The 20,096-nt window shown below is 34.2% G+C and overlaps 1 protein-coding gene across 2 annotated transcripts in view; it reads right to left on the bottom strand.

Moving 5' to 3' along the window:
* The window catches only part of ATF6 (activating transcription factor 6), a 192,650-nt gene that overhangs the window by 89,069 nt on the left and 83,485 nt on the right, over positions 1-20,096 (bottom strand). For both annotated transcript variants that reach the window (XM_063104250.1, XM_063104252.1), the window contains exons 13-14: positions 15,759-15,829; positions 12,401-12,515 (exon numbers count right to left, since the gene is read on the bottom strand). In XM_063104250.1, coding sequence (XP_062960320.1) covers positions 12,401-12,515; positions 15,759-15,829 — 186 coding nt within the window. The remainder of the gene's footprint in view (positions 1-12,400; positions 12,516-15,758; positions 15,830-20,096) is intronic.

The raw sequence follows: 20,096 nt of genomic DNA, 5'->3' as shown, positions 1-20,096 counted from the left end.
TAGAAAAAGCAAACTTATGTCATTCTTTAGAGCAGTCTTCTGCCACAAATTAATCAGTTTAATATCAAGAACCATTTTCCTCAAAACATCTCTTGATATGAGAATTATTATTTTTATCTTCAAAGAACTGATCATGTCTCTTTTCATTCTAACAAAACTGTCAAAACTTTTGCTGCATGTAATAAAGAATGCTTAATTCATCCCCAAAACCCCCAATGAAATCAGAAAAGAAATAGCTGTGAAACATAAACTGAATAACTGAGGCCTGTTTATTCTGTATATACTCTAATTTTTCAAGATTTACTTCAAGGTGTATTATAATCAGATGACTAAAGAAATTATTCAAAGACAGTCTATGAAAAATTCAACAATTTAAGTTTACAAGCTTTTCTTGAATACCTTCCATACACGAAATAAGCACTGTGCTGGGGCTAAAATGCTAACGTGGTGCCTCCTCTTAGGACATCACGAACACACATTACAGATAAGTTCTATAGACATTAAGCATATTCAGTCTGGAGTTTATTCATCCTGGAGTTTAAAATGATCCACAGTCTATTTAGCATTCGATTTGAAAAATAATCTCTGTTCATGTATTACCAAGATCAGTGTTTCAACTCTGAAACACAGAGAAGATCTTAGCGTGGGTCTATAGTTTTCCTCATGCAAAATGGTACTTAGCCTTTTAAAAATGCATTTGAATTCACTTGTTTTCAAAGACTGATTTCTAGATTTACCATGAGAAACCGATGGCCCTGATAATAGTCAAGAGGCTGGTCTATCATAAATTATCTGTCACATTATGGTGATGGTATAAGCTAATTTATAAAATTGTATCAAACTGATGGATTTGGTATCCAATTCATTCGTTTGTTCATTCACTCAATATTTATTGAGTACCTGCTACATATCTGGCACAATACTGTGTACTGGGAATAGAATGATGACTAAGACAGAGAAGGTTCTTGTCCTCAGGATGCCTATAGTCTTGCAGGGGAAACAGACATTAAACAGTCACATAATTATTTAGTTAGATACTATATTTCTACTCCTAGCTAATCATCCATCTTGTTGGCTTCCAGTGTGATGCCCATATTATAAATTGGACAACTCCTCAAAGCCTACCCATGTAGGATCTTTATAGTAAATTAGCAGCAATATGTTGAAATAAATACCACACAATTATTAGCCAGATTTTCAGGAAAAACCAACTAAATGTCAATGTTCAGATTTGCTGATGGTGTCAAAAGTTAAACAAATTAGAGTCCAAAATGAGCAAATTACTGCATATGGGGGAAGGGAGGAAATGACATGAGTGTTTCAGACCTTAATCCTGAGTCAGATCTTAAACCATCAACTTTTCTTAACTATAATAATAATTGCTTCCTCTATAATTAAGTTTTATGACATCATCCAAAAGTTTGTACCAAATTTTGTTTAGACATAAAATGATCTAACAGGCTACTTTACTAGTTTTCTAACTTTTTATATGAGGAAAAACTCTAAGACCTTCTACATAAATTAAAAACAGTTCTATCAACTTATATTTTTAGAACTCCTTAAGATTACTAAAAACTAGTTCCATGTTTAAGATTTAGAATGCTTCTTTTTTTTAATTCAAAATATCTTAACATTTACTTGTATATATTTGGGGGAGTACAGTGTGTTGTTTCAATACATGCATATACTGTACAATGATTCACTTAGGGCAGATAGCATTGTTTTGTAACCATTAATCCACCACTTCCCCTCCCCACCCACTCCCCGCCCCTCCTGGCCTCTGGTAACCATTACTCTACTTCTATGAGAACCCCCCATTTTTTTTGGATTCCACAAGAGTGAGATCATGCAGTATTTGTTTATCTGTGCCTGACTGACTTAATACGATGGTTTCCAGTTCCATCCCTTTTGCTGCAAATGATAGAATATCATTTCTTTTTATGGCTGACTAGTATTCTGTTGTGTATATGTACCAAGGGTTTTTTAAATTCCTTTATCCGTTGATGAGCATTTAGGTTGAATCCATCTCTTGGCTACTATGAATAACATTGTGATGAACATGGGAGTGCGGGTGTCTTTTTGATATATTGATTTCATTTCTTTTGCGTATATACCTAGTGGTGGGTACCTGAGTCATAAGGTAGATCTATTGTTAGTTCTCTGAGGAACCTCCATACTGTTTTCCACAATGGCTGTACCAATTTACATTCCCACCAACAATGTAAGAGGGTTCCCTTTTCTCTGAATCCTCATCCACATTTGTTATTTTCTGTGTTGATAATAGCCATTCTAAATGGGGTGAGATATCTCAGTGTGGTTTTAATTTGCATTTCCCTGATGATTAGTGATTTTGAGCATTTTTTCATGGGCTTGTTGGCCATTTGTACGTCTTCTTTTGAGAAATGTCTGTTCAGGTCCTTTGCTCATTTTTTAATTGCGTTATTTATTTTTTTGCTTTTGAGTTGTTTGAGTTCCTTATATATTCTAGATATTAGTCCCTGGGCTGATGTGTAGTTTGCAAACACTTTCTCCCATTTTGCAGGTTGTTTCTTCACTTTGTTGACATTGTTCCTTGCTGTGCAGAAGCTTTTCAGTTTGATGTAGTCCTATTTGAATATTTTTGCTTTGATTGCCTGTCACTCAAAAAAAGCACTGCCCACTCCCATTTCCCCTATGTTTTCTTTAGCATTTCCCCTATGTTTTCTTCTAGTAGTTTCATAGTTTTGGGTCTTCAATTCAGGCCTTTAATCCATTTTAAGTTGATTTTTGTGTATGGTAAGAGACAGGGATCTAGTTTTAATCTTTTACATGTGGATATCAAGTTTTCCCAGCACTATTTATTGAAGAGGCTGTCCTTTCCCCACTGTATATTCTTGGCTCCTTTGTCAAAAATCAGTTGGCTGTAAATGAATGGTTTATTTCTAGGCTCTCTATTCTGTTCCATTGGTCTACTTGTCTATTTTTATGCCAGTACCATGCTGTTTTGGTTATTATTGTTTTATGGCATATTTTGAAGTCAAGAAGTGTGACACCTCTAACTTTGTTCTTTTTGTTCAGGATTGCTTTAGCAATATGGGGTCTTCTGTGGTTCCGTACAAATTCCAAGATCATTTTTTCTATTTCTGTGAAGAATGTCATAGGTATTTTGATAGGGATTGCATTGAATGTGTAGATTGCTTTGGATAATATAGATATTTTGGTGATGTTAATTCTTCCAACCCAAGAACATGGGATATCTTTCCATTTATTTGTGTCCTCTTTAATTTTTTTTCACCAATGTTTTACAGTTTTCACTGTAGAGGTCCTTCACCTCTTTGGTTAAGTTTACTCCTAGGTATTTCATTTTCTTGGAAGCTATTGTGAATGGGATTACTTTCCTGATTTCTTCTTCAGCTATTTCATTACTGGCATATACAAAGGCTATTGATTTTTGTGTGTTAATTTTGTATCCTGCCACTATACTGAATTCATTTATTAGTTCTAGTAATTTTTTGGTAGAGTCTTTAGGGTTTTCTATGTGTATGATCATGTCATCTGCAAACAGGATTAGTCTGACTTCGTCCTTTCCAATTTCAATGCTCTTTATTGCAAAGACTTTTTATGTCTCAGGGAGTACTTTAAATATGATTTTATTTTTTAAAAATCTGGTTTTAATTATATACACTCTCTTATTTTTCTTTGTAGTCCTACTGCAAGTAAACAAACAAAAATTGTTCATCTTTCCCCATGCTCTGCTTTAAACAGGAAAACAATAACACATATGAGGAACAAACATTGACTTGTTTATTTTCCTTTAGAACATCTGTCAAGCACAAAACATAAGTTCTATTCTTACATTCATATGTATATAAATGAACCACAATAGTCTCTATTTACCTTATACTCTACTTTTATATCTCTCCTATCCTTAAAACACACACATACACATACTTAGTTCTTTTCCCTTTAACTATATCCAAGCTATCTCCCCTCTTTCCCTTCAATGTCAAATTTAACAAATCAGCATTTAATTTCTTTCACATTATCTCCTGACTCTAGTCTGGATTCTGTTCTAATTACTTTACCATAAATGTAATCTTAACTCAACAATGATTTCTATATTTATATAAGCCAAATGGGTTTTTTTCATTTCTTCATTCTCAGGGAACTCTGTAACATCTGATACTGCTGACCACCTCCTTTTTGAACTCTTCTTCCTTGACCTCCATGTTTTAAAATAAAATAAACAGTCGATTTTTTTCCTTCCTCTGTACTATACACTTCCAATTATCCTTCTATATTTCTAATGATTTCCTCTGTGTTTCCTTGCTGGATCTTGTTCCTCCCACACTATTACTTTAAGTAGCACGTGGCTTGGTTTTCCTCAGGGCTTTGTTTTTGTCTTGTTCTTTTTGGAAAATGAACCTGAAGCAACTCAAAATATGCTTTGAATAGAGAAATCAGTGGAATTAGACTCCAAGCTGACTACTTTGAAAGATATGATATTTGGATATAAAAGTCTTAGAAAGGCAACATAAAAAATGATCAGAAAGGGCCGAGCCCGTGGCGCACTTGGTAGAGTGCTGCGCTGGCAGCGCGGCGACGCTCCCACCGCGGGTTCGGATCCTATATAGGACTGACCGGTGCACTCACTGGCTGAGTGCTGGTCACGAAAAAACGACAAAAAAAAAAAAAAAAAAAAAAAAAAAATGATCAGAAACATAAACTCTGAAGGCAGACTTTCTAGGTTAAATTCTAGCTCTGCCATTTCCAAACTATGTCACAATGGACAAATTAATTAATCTCTCTGTGCCTCAGATTCCCCATCTGTACAATGAGGATAATAACTGTACTAATCCATAGTAATATTATAAGGATTAAAGGCTGTTATATTGTGCACATATTAAATAAATTATAAAGCTGCCAGCTAATTAAAAAAAAATCAAACTAATTAATTTATGGGCTTACCTTGTGACCTGACATTTTGTTGTATTTGTTATGGTTGTTTGGTTACTAATTCCACTAGACTGAATTAATTCAGTAACTTCGAAGAGTTTAAAGCAATCTTACAGCTTTCTAAAGACAAGAGAGTTCACACGCACGCACGCACACACGCAGATAAGAAAACTAAGATTCTTGAAGATAGAAGTAAAATGCAAATCTACTCTAACTTTATCATCTTACAGTTAAGGAAATTGAGGATAAGAGGGACCAAGTGATTTGTCCAAAGTCACACAGCAAATGTCAGTCAGTGGCAAAATTGAGACTACAATGCAGGTTTTAAGGTCTGCACCTATGAGTTGTTTCAAATACATTTTTTCCTCACATATTTATGATGTAAAAAAATATTCTTTCTTAGAATGCTGTTCTGCTTTGGGGAAATATTTTCTTCCCTTACAAAAAAATCTGAAATTTGATTAGAAGGAAACTATTAGAACTTTAAGCTATCAATTATTCAATCCTTTTTTCAGCATGACTTCAGAAGACTTTCAGGAATTATTATATTCTATTGCTACAGATCCATCCACATCAAAGCAATCAATTTTTAAATTTTTCATTGTTATCCAAAGTACAAAAGTAATTTTAAACATTCATTGAAATAAAATGTCCTCCTCTGTTTCTGCAAACCCCCTCTCTAGTAATCTTTTGAACAGCAGGACAAAAAAATAAGGTTAAAGGGCACAAATATACAGCAGTCTGAAGAGTCGACATTTATTTAGGACTTGCACCGCATAGTCTGCAATGCATTACAACAAATCTTCTCAAAGACAAACAAAATGAATAGACTAAGTCCCTGCCCAGAAAAATCATGCAACCCAAAAAGGGGAGATTAAACAAATGTATATGAAAAACACATCATAAAATAATAATAATACTAAATAGAGCACACAAATAATGAAAAATTGGAAAATTATCCTGACTCAGATGGATCTGCCCACCATTTTGAAGACTTCAAATTAGTTATGAGTTATGTTTTCTGTGTCATGGCTAGTTAGACTATTGAACAATCATTTCTCAAACACATAGGAAGTTGTTTCAGAGTTTGCAATTGAAAAGTCCAAATAATAGAAATGTTTCCTGTGTGTTAGCTAGCAATCTGTTATAGAACAAAAGAACAAATGACGAAATCCCCTATAACCACATGAGAGTAACTCATATTTAACAAGGAGTTTGAGATCAAAAGCCTCTGATCTCAACAATCTAGCATGCCATAGACAGAATCCATAACAAAATGCATTTCCACACACAAAAAACACTCTTCTCAAGGAGTAGCTCTAGAGCACCAATAATTAAAATAGCATCTATTTTGGCTAAACTAATCCCTTTTTAAGACATAGTAAAGACATTTCTTTTCCAAAATGTTGGGAATTTCAGATAGTGTTTTAAAAAAACACCAGAAACTTTCAAGGCCTATTTTTCTACTCCCTGGTTTGAAATCTGAAGCTATATCATAATCTTTCAGACCATTAAGTTATTCTTTAGTATTATAAAAGTGTAACCTAATAAAGTAGTTAATCTACAATCAAGTAATTAACAAAAAGAAATTTTTTGAAGTGTGTAATAACTCTACAGAAATTGCCCAGCAGATTTGGCAACAAAACATGGTTGGTTTTGGAGGGCTAGAGTAATTTGTTATTTACACATTCTGTAATATATCTAAAAGCACCAGATGCAAAACAAACAAACAAACAAACAAAAAAACCCCCACAACCAACCAGAATGTAAAGGAAAAAAAAAAATCACTGTATTAAATTAGAATATCTCAATTATTGTGCTAGTACTAATAGTGCTTACCATTTTTGTGTCCTGAGATAAGCTACTTAACCTTTCTGCCTCAATTTTTTCATTAGTAAAATAGGACTAGGAATACTTATGCTACCATATGTAAGGAACTAATGGGGTTATGTATATGAAAGAGGTTTGTAAACTATAAAGGTTGTATACGTTAAAGGTGTTAATATTTGCATATAATGAAATGAAATAGAAAATGGATAGGATTACTGATGTAATCATTAAGGAAACCTAGGTTAAGTGGATACTAAGACAACTCTGCTCTACTTTTTATAATATGCTTGAGACCTGATTAGAATATATTTAAAGTTAAAAATAATTTTTAAAAAGCCTTAAAAAGGAAGGTTTTTAAAAAAGAAAGTATCTCCCCAAACTTATTTATTCACATTTTTTTTTCCAGCTAGAATTTGGCTGAAAGGCCATGAAAGGGGAGATAAGAAAATGGCCAAACTCCAAGATCCATGTGTATGCTCAAGTTGTAGTCTCAGAAACAAAAGAAGGAGTTGTATCTTTTTGAAGTAGACTTTATAAACTAATTTCCTTTGAGTACTAAGAAGATTTCTCTTGCCTCTACAGATTTTATATAAATGTAATTGTTTATATATAATCATTCATATAAATGAAACAAATTTCTAAGACATAAATAATATGTATTAAGAAAAGATGCCATTCCTCATGTATTAAGTATTAATCTAGGTAGTAATTTAGGAAATATCATTGCTAATTTGTGAAATTCTTTTTTACGGCCATCCATGGTAATAAACCTTTGGCAAACATTTTGAACAAATAATATCACCACTCAACCTTTTTGTAATAATCAGAGCATTTCTTATAGTTTGTCCAAAGTTTCATGTTTCTGACTCATCCTGCTTGAGTCTGTACAGATACCAGACACCATTCCTTATCCAAAAAAGAAAGCAGTGATGTCCAAAAATAATCCACTCCAAAATGCTCCTACCAAATATTAAAAAATGAGGATGCAAGTACCTTAAAGTTCCATCTATTGATGCAAAAATCTGTTAAACATTTCACCTAGGTGATTTCTTCAGCTCTAAGGCTTAGATTTAAAGACAAGAAATAGCTGCTGCATCTCTGGCTAGGGCAACCATAAATGGACAAAAATGTAATCTCTAACTAAACATTCTGCTGGAATTCAGCACTGCTTATGTTACTAGTAAAATGGACTCAAATTTCTTTAAGCAAAACAATATAAAAATACCCTTAAATCCCCAGGTGGGGGACATGGGAATAATTACAATTTGTGGTAATGGGCATCCTGACACCATTGATCTGACCATCACATCCGGGGCACAGGTGTTGAAGGTAAGCTTTGTACTCCATGAATATGCACATTCAATAAAATAAAATAAAATAAATTAATTCTTTGATTAAAAAAAATCCTTTAAATAATTAATGAAAAACAATGAACTTTCATCATTGTGACTTCCATCAGTGAAGCATACCTAAAACTATTCTGTTAAATGAGCACTGAGTGAAAGGCATTGTGCTAAGTGTCAGGGGAGGTAATAAAAAAAAGGCATATAATACTTCCTGCCTTTGAGAGGCTTACAATATGGGTGAGAAGATAAGCCTGTGTAATAAAGTGCCAGGGGCCAGCCACAATTATCTTCTTAGAAGAGTGGCCCCAGGCTCTTCTTTCTGCATAAAGTTACTGGCTTACAAAGCAAGAGAATACATTTAATGAAACCAACCCTATTTCCCTGGCCACACATGAATGGACCATGGGTGATGAGCCAAGGCTGCCACAGAAATTCTTCATAAAAGATGGTGGCCAACTACCCCATCCAATCCTCTTTGTATTTGGAGAGTTTGAATCAGCAATGTGTGAAAAAGACTAAAATGGAATCACTGGAGCTGTTCTTGAATCAGGAATGACAACAAGCTGCTATACCAGTTCTTCATGAGGACTTGTGTACATTCCATCTATGAAGCACAAGCACAGAGGGACTATTTGGCTCCTGAGCCAGTTTCCTGTGTGTCTTCAATTCCCATCTTACAATAAATAAGCCCCTATTATTTAAGGTTATCCTTAAAATCCATGCCATATATATGATACTGTTAATAAATTTTTTTGTAAGAGACCAAGAAGGGGTGACATACCCAAATATGGTACCATATCTAGGATACATAAAATGCTTGAAAAGAAAGGGAGAAAGAAAAACATTTCTGAGGCAGGTATACAGTTATAGCTCAGGTTCTCCTGTTACATTACGTATGTATTTGAAACAGATGAAAAGACACTTTTAAGTGTTTAATTTTGATTTGAGGGACAGGCACTGAAAACAGAAAATATAAGAAACAACATCATCTCATTTGAAAAAGAAATATCAAACGAGTAGAGATAATATGGCATAGCCATCTGAATTAGCGAGAACCTGTTCCTAATGGGAAACTGCCCCATGAAGATTAAAAAAAAAAAATCCTTTCTCTAGATATTAGGGGATGAGAAAGCAGCATCTAAGAATATATTTCAATATTTATTGGAATTACTGATAAATTAATATCATTTCCCCATTTTTCTTCTTAATGTTATCTTTTCTCCCCCTTTGGAATCACTTTCTTATCTAACCTTACTTAAGCTTTCCTGAGTATATGTTTCTGTCCCATGCTTTTGAATTAGGTTATATTCTTTAATCTACCCCCTCTCTCCCTAAATAGACTATCATACAAAAGCATTAAGAAAAAATAAACATTAAACTTAATTGGGTTTTTTTCTTATTAATATATCAATTATATCATACTCAAAGTGACCTGGAAGTTTGAGAAAAAGTTATTCCCCACCTCCCACCCTCCAAGTCACACTGAGCAAAAACAAGTCACAGTGAGCAGAAAAAGACAAAATACTTAGAGGAAAACAAGGTATGAATACCTGAAACTAAACAAATAGCAGAATAGCTAGAGCAGAATGTTGTAGGTAAAAACTCTTAAAGGAAAGTCAAAAGAACAGAAGAGGTTCTGAGCCCTTCACTGGCACCATAAGCATTCTTTCTTGCTGACCTGTAACAGGAACTTAATAGTTATCCAAGAGTCTGTCTGCTTTATAGAAAATAATTTCAGCAGCTCAATTGTAATGAAATTAAAGGGTGCAAAAACATGGGGTGTAAGAGAATATAAATTTGGGAGAGTTAGTTCATTAATCAATGGCTACTTCTACTTTTTAGATATTAAAATATTTTGTTAAATATATGTCCAATTATAAAATAAAACAATACGGCTTGTTTAGTGACTCTGTTATAAATGTCTGGTTCATGTTAAGCAGAAACTTGAGGCTTCTGAACCTAGATGGGAGAAAAAGTCTACATCCTTCTGCACAAGAAATGATGCCACTCCCCTTTTGGATGAAACTGTTAAGAAAATATTTTATATTGAAAGATCGAAAAGTAGACCATGCATGAGGTAATTCATTACTTCTTACACTTTCATTTTAGCAAGAGCAAAAAGAACAATCCAGGTATTTAAGAACTAAATTCCTATCCCATGAGTTTATAATCTTCCCAATAAAATTAACTTCCTTTTCCATACTGTAAAACAAAACAAGAAAAAAATGAAAAAGAATGTTGTCTAAATACTGTTTTCTAATTAATTGCAGGTTTATCCTTACTCTTCCTTGACATAAAACACCGAAATGTGATATATTAGTAATTAGGAAATGAAAGATCCAAACAATATGTGAAAGATAGTCCTAACAATGTTCCTGAACATCAAAGGGTTGGTGGGGGGATCGATAATTTTCCGATAGCACTTTTCATAGTAAACTAATGAGAAATAGCACTTTACAGATGTAAGAAATGCAATGCACATATTTTTTAAAGATAATTTTCCGATAGCACTTTTCATAGTAAACTAATGAGAAATAGCACTTTACAGATGTGAGAAATGCAATGCACATATTTTTAAAAAACCATCATTCATCTTCTTTTATAAAAATACAGTCCCTTTAAAGCTAGGATTATTTTCTCTATAAAAATACTTGTTCTCTTCCCTAGATAAACACTGTTAACCATGACTTCAATCCATGGCTTGACAATTGCTACTTCTAATATACATTATGCTGTTTTGATCAAATAATAGAGTAATTATCATGAACCTCAGAAAAACTATTTGGCAATATGAGTGTAAAAAACATTCTTTTGCAGTAACTTCCATAATATACACTTCAACACATACATTTTAACACTCATCAGATCTCTTCTTTATAGTGCTGAATCCCATTTTTAAAAGTTTACTTGTTTCCCCACTTTAAACATAACCGTGTCAACAGTAAAGCAAATACTTAGTTCTCATCAGCCAATACAGTTGGAGGCTTGCTGAAACCCTGTTCTCAGCTGCCCCCTTGCTGCTGAAAAGGAACTCTGAGGCTGATGCAGTATAGAAATACTCATTCATATACCAATTATATCTGAGAGAATAAGGTGAGCACAGGGAATTCTGTGAAAAGGCAGAGATCATGAGACGCCACAGGTAAAGTATGCCAAATCTCCTAACCTATTTGATTAATAACTGAAAATATATAGAACGTTTGATCTCCTTCGTCTTCAAATGCCAAGGTGATAGTGAATGGTAACAATTATCAGAAAACGAATTGTTTATTTTCTTGTTAGTACATAATTATTTCTTTCTTTCTTTCTTTTTTTTTTATGTGACTGGTAAGGGGATCGTAACCCCCGGCTCAGTGTCGCCCGCACTGTGCTCAGCCAGTGAGCGAACCGGCCATCCCCATATAGGATCCGAACCCGCGGCGGGAGCGCTGCTGCGCTCCCAGCGCTGCACTCTCCCGAGTGAGCCACGGGGCCAGCCCCAGTACATAATTATTTCTAATCAACCCCTGCCCCCACCACCACACACACGCATTCAAAGAAAAAGAAAAAAGGCTTAGAATTTTTCAGTGGTTTGTATCTTAACTCATTCATGTGTTCCTGATTTAACATACAGCACTCTAACAGAGATATTCACATGGCAACTGTATGAAGAATATATTTTCATTTTATATAAAAAGTAAGTAGAATGTAAATAGCTACTCATTTTTTCCCATACAGTCTCACATTTGTAACATTCAAAAGTGCTAGTATAAACCTTTACTTCTGCATAAGCTGACTAACACATTCTTCACAAACAAGAGTAAATGATGAAGGACAGAGAAAAGAGGAATGGAGAGTCTCAAAAACATAGGTCCAAATATTCCAAAATTAATATATTAATCAGCCCCGTCATTCATCTTAAACCTACACTTCAAAAGTCTATTTCTTAATAACCAAATGGGAATTGGTTATAAAGGCCTAAATAGGAAAAGTCTAAATATAAAATTTTTGTGCTTTCACTTTTTCTTTCGTTCTAAACAAACAGTATGGCCACAGGGATGACAAAACAATAAAAACCAATAAGTAGTTCATATTTCCTCAATATAAACTCATAGCCTCCATGTTCATCTTCATAATGCTGAACAGCTCAAAGTCAAGCTTGTATTATAGCACTGAGACTGTTCCACTCAATTTATTTTATACTGCTTCCTATCTCTCACATCTTTGTATCTTCAGCAATATTCAGCTCAATGTCTTGTACACAGCAAACACTGAAAAATATTTGCTTTATTCTTCTAAGATGAACTTACCCTTCGAAATGACACAACATAAAATGTGTCTCCCCTTCTGCGGATGGCTTCAAAGAAGTCTTGATAACTTCTGGGAGAAGCATAATAGACTTGCAGCTCATTCCCCGAGTTCCCGCTAAAGTAAGAAAAAGGTGAAGTATTATTAAAGTAAAAAACTTCATGTCCTCCCAAAATACATCCCATTCTAAGGCTATGTCTGAATTATAAGAATCTCTCTCAACCAAAATATTAGTAGCATTTGTCAGTAATTTTTAAAATTTTTATTTATTTATTTTTGCATTCTAAGATGTGTGGGGAGAGGTGGAGGGGAAAGAGAGAGAGAGGAGGGAGGAGGAGGGGGGAGACAGGAGGGAGGAGGGAGGAGGGAGGAGGGAGGAGGAGGGAGATGGGGCTGGTCCATGGGTGGCTCCTTCACTGGACTGGTTGTGGATGGCAGAGGAATGTTGTGGAGGCCCTCGGCACCTCCCCAAACCCGGCTTAGGAACCATGGGGCTTCCGGCAGCAGCTGGGTCATTGCTGGGCTGGATGTGGACGTGCAGGGGGATGGAAGTGGTGGCCGGGCAGTAGTTTTTATAATAACACTTTGAAAAGCCCAAAACCAGTATATTTATAAGATCCAATTCACTAAAACTAAAATTATCATTTCTGAAACATGGCTCTAAAATGTACTAGATGGTCAAGTACATTGCAAAGCATGTAAAAATAATAAAAGTATCAGAAAATCAATTTCTGCATAGGTTTGCATGATTTTAAAATTTTTTGGTAATAAAAATTAAGTTTGGGGAAAATTTATTTTTCACTACTGTGTCAAATACATGAAAGTCTACTTGCCCATGAGGTTGTGTGAAAGGTGGGAAGAGCTTAGAACTTGGAAACAAACAGATCTGGCTTAGAATTCCTGCTCCACTCCTCAAGTGGGTATTCCTAGGGAATCAACCTCTCTGAGCAACCTCAGTTTCCTCATCAATAAGTCAATAACCATATAAACTTTGCAGGATTGTTATTGGAGTCAGAGATGTTATTTATGTAAAGTGCCAAGCATGGGTCCTGTTCCATAGGAGTCACTCAACAATTGCTAGCCATTGATATTAAAAGTACCATGTTAGATGCCATGATAAAATTTAAAACTAAAATTATAATACCCCAAAAGATAATACTCAAATGGTATTAACATAGTTCTTCATATTTGCAGTGTCTTTTAGTGTTTCGCACAATAAGCCAACATCCAGAAGAGTTAAAAGGATCCTATAATGCTTTATTTTTCTCCAGGAAAAAAAAAAAACTTATATGTATCAATCGAACATTATTAACTTAAGAAAAAAAGATTGACCTAAATGGAAGTTATAAATGAGTCATAAGAACTTCCTTTGAAATAATCCCATTTGCTCATTAGGTCATTTCTGATTAAAGCAGTTTGAATATACAGTCAATTCTTGTTATTTGTGGTAGTTATAGTCTAAAAAGTCACTGCGAACACTCAGTGAATACTAATCCATTATCCTAGGGGAAATACACAGTTAGGTTCTTGAGAGGCTCTAGAATATTTCTGTCAAACGATCAATATATAATCTTATTTTATGTGTGTTTCTGTTTAAAGACACCTTCTTTAACATATATTACTCATTCATTAACATTGAACTCACAGCCAACAGCATTGTAACTCATGCCTGAACTAAACTTATCTAACACATGTATTTTCTCCATAAGCCATATCCCAGCCTTCTTGGGCTTAGGAACACTAGACATCACTTCAGCAAAATGCCTTGGGGGCCATTTTAAACAGCAAAATCACCAACAAAAAGCACAAAAATGTGAAAAATATGGCACTAAGTAGACCGTGAAAAGGACCTTGTTTATACTATGAGAGCTGTTCAACCTCACCTGGGAGCATCTATGCATGTTTGCAAATGATCACAAAAGCACTGTAAGTATTGATTTTGGGGTTACAAATAAATTTTAGTGAGCAGGTAGATTAGCAAATACAGAATCTGCAAAAAATAAGGATTGACTAATTCACTAAAAACATTTAAATGAAGAAATACTATGCCATCATAATCATGCATCAAAAATTTGATATATTATTAAAATGTATAGTGATTGAGTGAAAAATTTTAGTTATCAAAGAATTATTAGTTACTATATAAATATATTTGAATTGCCCATTTCAACAGGAGAATACAATCTCCAGATTCTAAACATTCATGATTGCTGATATGCTGCTCATTGCTATTTAATAGGAATTCTTAGTTAATAGGATAATAAATAAAACAGCTTTCAACTTACATTTTTACTACATATACATGTGTGTGTGTGTGTGTGTGTATATATATATATATATATATATTAGGGGGGGTTCTTTCTCAGTACCTGGAACCTTGTCTGGCACACAGTAGTTTATCAGTAAATGTTAAACTAATATTAAATTAATAGTGCACTGAAAATCTGTGGTAGAGCTACACATAGAACCTGAGACTCTCAACTTTCACTTCAGTGATACTATTCTCAATATCATCACATCGTCATTATTTACCATTGGGGGGGCATTTAATATGTGCCAAGTACCATGCTACGTGCTTTAAATATATTATCTTCTTTAACCTTTATATCAACTCTGTGCAGCCAGAATTTTGTAGATGAGGAAACTTCAATTACATTAACCTGCTTGAGCCCACAGAGCAAGTAAATGACAGAGTTATGATTTGAACTTTGCCCAACTCTAAAGCTAGTATCTTAACCATGACACTATATTGCCTCCCACATTAGCTTTCCTAATAGTTAGATATGTATTAGTAAAGACATTTAAACCTCTAGGTACAGCACTCCCTTTGGAATCTTTTAAAATCTTAAGTAGTATTGTATAGTGAAAAATGCATTTTAAGCCAAATAGCTAGGTTCTGAATTCTGATTGTGCTACTTGGTTCTGTGACTCTAAAAATTACAAAACATAAATGACTTGCCCAGTATTTTCCTGGGTAAAATACATTTCAAGTTATTATATGGATTTAAAGATAAAATGCATGTAAAGCATTCGACAGGACACCTGGCAAAGAGCACTCAAAATAATATTCTCTTCCCTTAGGCTCATGAAATAGATGCAAATCGAGGACAGGAGAGCTAGATTTTCCGCAAAATTATGACAGAACAGCATTCTGAACAGCACGTAAGAGATTTGGGAAAGTTGATCTTTTGAAATTATCTGGCTTTACTCGAACTGCTCAGAAGTAGTATATGTTATACAGACTAATATAAAAGTCATAGATGAGAACAAATTTAAGGTAAAAGAGAAGTGTGAATTTCAACTTTACTAAAATACTAGCTATTGTAAATTCCCTGGCCGAGAGCATCCACACTTTCTTACCTGATACTACTAGAAGTTTCTGTGTATTGGACAGCCATGAGCTGAGAATTTGAGCCCTGTTCCAGAGCACGCTGAAAGAGAATAAAAAAGGTTTAATGTCATATGACATTATATGAAGATTTTCCTATACTAACTCATTCTACATTTACATTTACTAAATTCTCACTGAAGTATTCATATAGTTTTTTTTCATGAATTCTGGCATACTAGCCGGCCGGTTAGCTCAGTTGGTTAGAGCGTGGTGCTAATGAATTCTGGCATACTAAGTTCATATAATTAAACACCAACATAGAAATTAGAACTCTGTGATCACATGCTGGGTCAAGAGATGTGTCTTATAGAGATTAAGACATTCAAGACACTTCCAATAAAATTTAAAGAAAGAGCCCAAAACCTTAGTAAAAGCACCACAAGTTTTAGGATGAAGCCATATAAGTATTACTGGACCTATAACAACTTATGTTTGTCTAAAATAATTATGTTACCAATGAAAAGTTCCTAAGAAGTATGAAAGGTCCATAATGAAGCTAGATCCTATTGTTTACTGAGTTAAACATGCACTATGCCTTCTTATATTCCCTGGCAGCTTTGTAAACTAATCTTCAGAAGTTTTGTAAGGGTATCAGAGTTCAAGAGCATATTACCGATTATTATTATGTTAGGAAATGATCTTACTGTTATCCTGTCAAACAGTGGCTTAAACAATTGTTTAATGATCAGACTCTTGGCATTTATCATTACTGTGTCCATGCATCATCTTTCAGCAAAGCACCTATATGCACTACATGCACTGGGGTGACAAAATTAAATATTTGACTTCTATCTGCAAGAAGCTCAGAGCTTAACTGGGAAGATAAATATATGAAAACAACACAATGTAATACATGCTGAAACAGAAGCATGTACAAAAGGTTAAGGGAGAAAAAAAGAAAACGCAATTTTATTTGCTGGATGGAACCAGTATAAAAAGATGCATATAAGGCTTCCTCCCAACTACTGGCTCTGTAAAAAGTCAAGCATCTTATTTTATAAAAATCTAATGTAGGTCTTACGTATAGTAGGTGTTCAATGTTTGTTAAACAAAAATGAAAAGAGCACCAATAAAATGAAAACACACAAAAAAAACTTAATAAAATACTATAATTATTGACATGGTTATCAAGTAAGTAGTAAATAAAACCAAAACAAAATTATAGTTAATTGATAAATATAAGGTTTAAAATGAGCAGATTAAATAACTTGTGAATTTTAAATGTTTTCTGCTACTTCAATACGTACGAAATGAACAAAGAAGTATGAAAGAAACCAGATTTCTTTGCCTAATCTCAGAAATGGGTGAGTAGACTTTAAGGAAAGCTGAGTTACAGAGACATTAGGCAGATAGAAATCAGATACACCATTTACCTATCTAAGATTTACATCAAAAAAAAAAAAAAAAAAGGAACCTCTGAAAAACTGGCCAGGAGCTTTTGCATTTTTAGCTATGTGGATTTAGCAAAAGTTCATAATTGGCAAAAATGTGAGGTAGACATTTGCATAGAAATGAGAGGGATATTAAAATCTCCAATTACATCCCAGATTTGTCTGTTTACCCCTTTAGTTCTGTTGCCTTTTGCTTTGCATATTTTGAAGCTTTGTTATTAGTAGCCTACACATTTAGAATTGTTGTCTTCTTGATTAAATGCTCCTTTTATCATTATGAGATTTCCTTGTCTTTTCTTATAATAAATATCCTTTGTCTGGAAGTCTACTTTGCCTGGTTAATATAGCCATGCCAGCTCTCCAATGCTTAATGTTTGCATGATATATACATTTTCACCCTTTTATTTTCCATCTGTCTTCATATTTAAAATGTAATTTTATACATTTAAATATACATTTATATACATTTATATATAAATTATATACATAATATAAATATATATAAATCATATACATTTTAAAATAGGCATTTTAAAATGTGATTTTAATTTTAAATAAATTTAAAATGTAATTTTAACAAATAAAGATTCATCCCTGTCTTTCTTTTCTCTGTAATAGCTAAGTTCCCATACTTCTGACCATTATCTAAGCTCCCTACAGAAAGATATGCACCCAAAATAGCAGAGAAAGAGATAAGCTTTAGATTAAACCTCAAATCTCCTCCTAATAAACAAAGACTGAAATTAAAACAAAATTATTTTCTTTGCATTAGAATCCCTTTGAGATTAAAGAACACCAAACACCTCTTCCACAGTAATTCTCTATTCATTTATCCAATGGACAGGAAAGAATAACATGACAAATTATATCTAACGATAAGGCAAAGAAAAAAACTCATTTAGGCTAAAAATTTTAATCTAATTTTTCATAAAGCCCATTATACTATCTGTATGGGATTATCTACTGGCAATGATTTATTCCTGCCTCCTGTGCTTTTCCCCTGAATTGCAAAGGATGGAAGGCTGGAAACTATATTATCCAAACTTTTTTGCCATAGGGTTCTCGATATAATTTAGGTTCTGCTAATAAGATGCACTTGTTGCAGATTTGAAAAGGAGAAAGAAGACAGAGTCCATTTTTTCTCTGGCCATGGTGGCAACTGATATGTAGACTTCAGCAGACATGAGTTTTTGTAATACTGGACTCTGTATTCCAATGCCAGTAAGCAGCTTTGGGACTTTGAGGTACCCATGACATTGGTAATGATTGCCTGCAGCCTCTAAAAGTACTAACAATCAATAAAGTTGCCATAGTAGGTGAATAAAAGGTGTCAGATAGGCCCAGAGAAGCACATAATGAATAATCATAGAATTTCAGAATGTCAGAGCTTGAGCTCATCTAGACTGACCCTTATTATTTTATAGATGAAAACAATGCCATTAATGGTTAAAAGTCCATGTTTTTTGAGATCCGTTTAATGTACTTTTGAACATATCACATACTGCTTCCAATTAGTCTCCAAATAATCAAATAGTTAAGATGTTTCCATTAGTATGTAAGCATGCAAACCTAGTGAAATATTTTCCATCCAAAAATAAAACCTCTTTCTTGATTCCTGTAGCCACACCATTTCTCTTTTCCCATTTATGGGGATCACCCTGAAATAATTTTCTCCATTTCCTCATCTATTATTACTTCCCTGTATCTACATCAGTCACGCTTTTGTCATCACCACTCTAATGAAACAACTTTCATCAAAGTCACTGACAAATTTTTGTGGTCAATTCAAATGGTAATTTCTTAGTACTCATCTTAATCAATATCTCTTAGGCTCTATAATGGGTAATCATATCCCCTTTCTTTAAAAACGTTTTTTGCTTGTGTTTTGGGACACCGCTATCCTACATTTTCTCCTGTCTTACTGGCCAGCAATGCCTCTTCTTTTTTATGTTCTGATTCTTTTTTCTCTTTCAGCCTGTAATGTTGAAGTTGACCCAGGGCTCAGTTCATCACTCTCTTTTCTTTCCTCTTTAGTTCTTCCCTAGGATATATCATCCCAAATTAGACTTCCAATCTCAACCTCTCTCCTAAGCACTAGACCTAGATATTTGATTGTCCACTGACTTCTCTACTTGAATGTATAGTAGCCATGTCAGACTTAACATGTCTAAAACTCTTGATTCCTGCCTCTAACTCCTCCTTCCCTGGTCTTGGTCTCAGTAGATGGCATCACCATTCATCTAGTACCTAAGGAACAGGAATTTATCATTAATTCCTTTTCATTTAAATCAACAATTTCTATCAGCTCTACTTTCAAAATATATTTGGCATCCAAGTACTTTTCTCCACCTTCACATCTACCACACTCGAATGAGCCACAATGATCTCTCGCCTACACTACTGAAATGGATTCTTAACTGGTCTCTACTTCCACTCAAGCTCCCTGCCACAGTCTACTTTGTGTAGCAGCTAGAGCGATCTTTTAAAAATATAAATCAGATCAAGTCACTCCTCTGCTTAAACCTTTCAATGGGGTGTCCTCACACCTAAGATAAAATCCAAAGTTCTCACCTAGCCTCTGAAGTTCACTATGCTCTCACCTCTGCTGCTTCATCTCCCTCAGTTACTGCATTCCAGCCCTACTCAACTTCTTGATGTTCCTCACATATGCAAACTGTTGCCTCCTGAGTGTCTTGACATTTGCTGGACCTTTGATCTGGAAGCTCTTTCCCCAGATTTTCCCCAAAATCTTTACATTGTTTACTGTGTAATTTTCCGCCTATGGGAAAAGGAATGTTCTCACCAAACTCTTTTCTTCTTCCTGAGCACACAAGAATACTTACTACATGTTCCCAGTCTCCCTTGTAGTATGTTAGACAGCGTTTTAGCCAACTAAACATTGGTAAAGTCCAGGCT

Source organism: Cynocephalus volans, chromosome 8 (genome assembly GCF_027409185.1).
Source record: "Cynocephalus volans isolate mCynVol1 chromosome 8, mCynVol1.pri, whole genome shotgun sequence".
Taxonomy (NCBI): domain Eukaryota; kingdom Metazoa; phylum Chordata; class Mammalia; order Dermoptera; family Cynocephalidae; genus Cynocephalus; species Cynocephalus volans.
The sequence above is the reverse complement of the archived record's forward strand: the minus strand, read 5'-3'. Positions and strand labels throughout refer to the sequence as shown.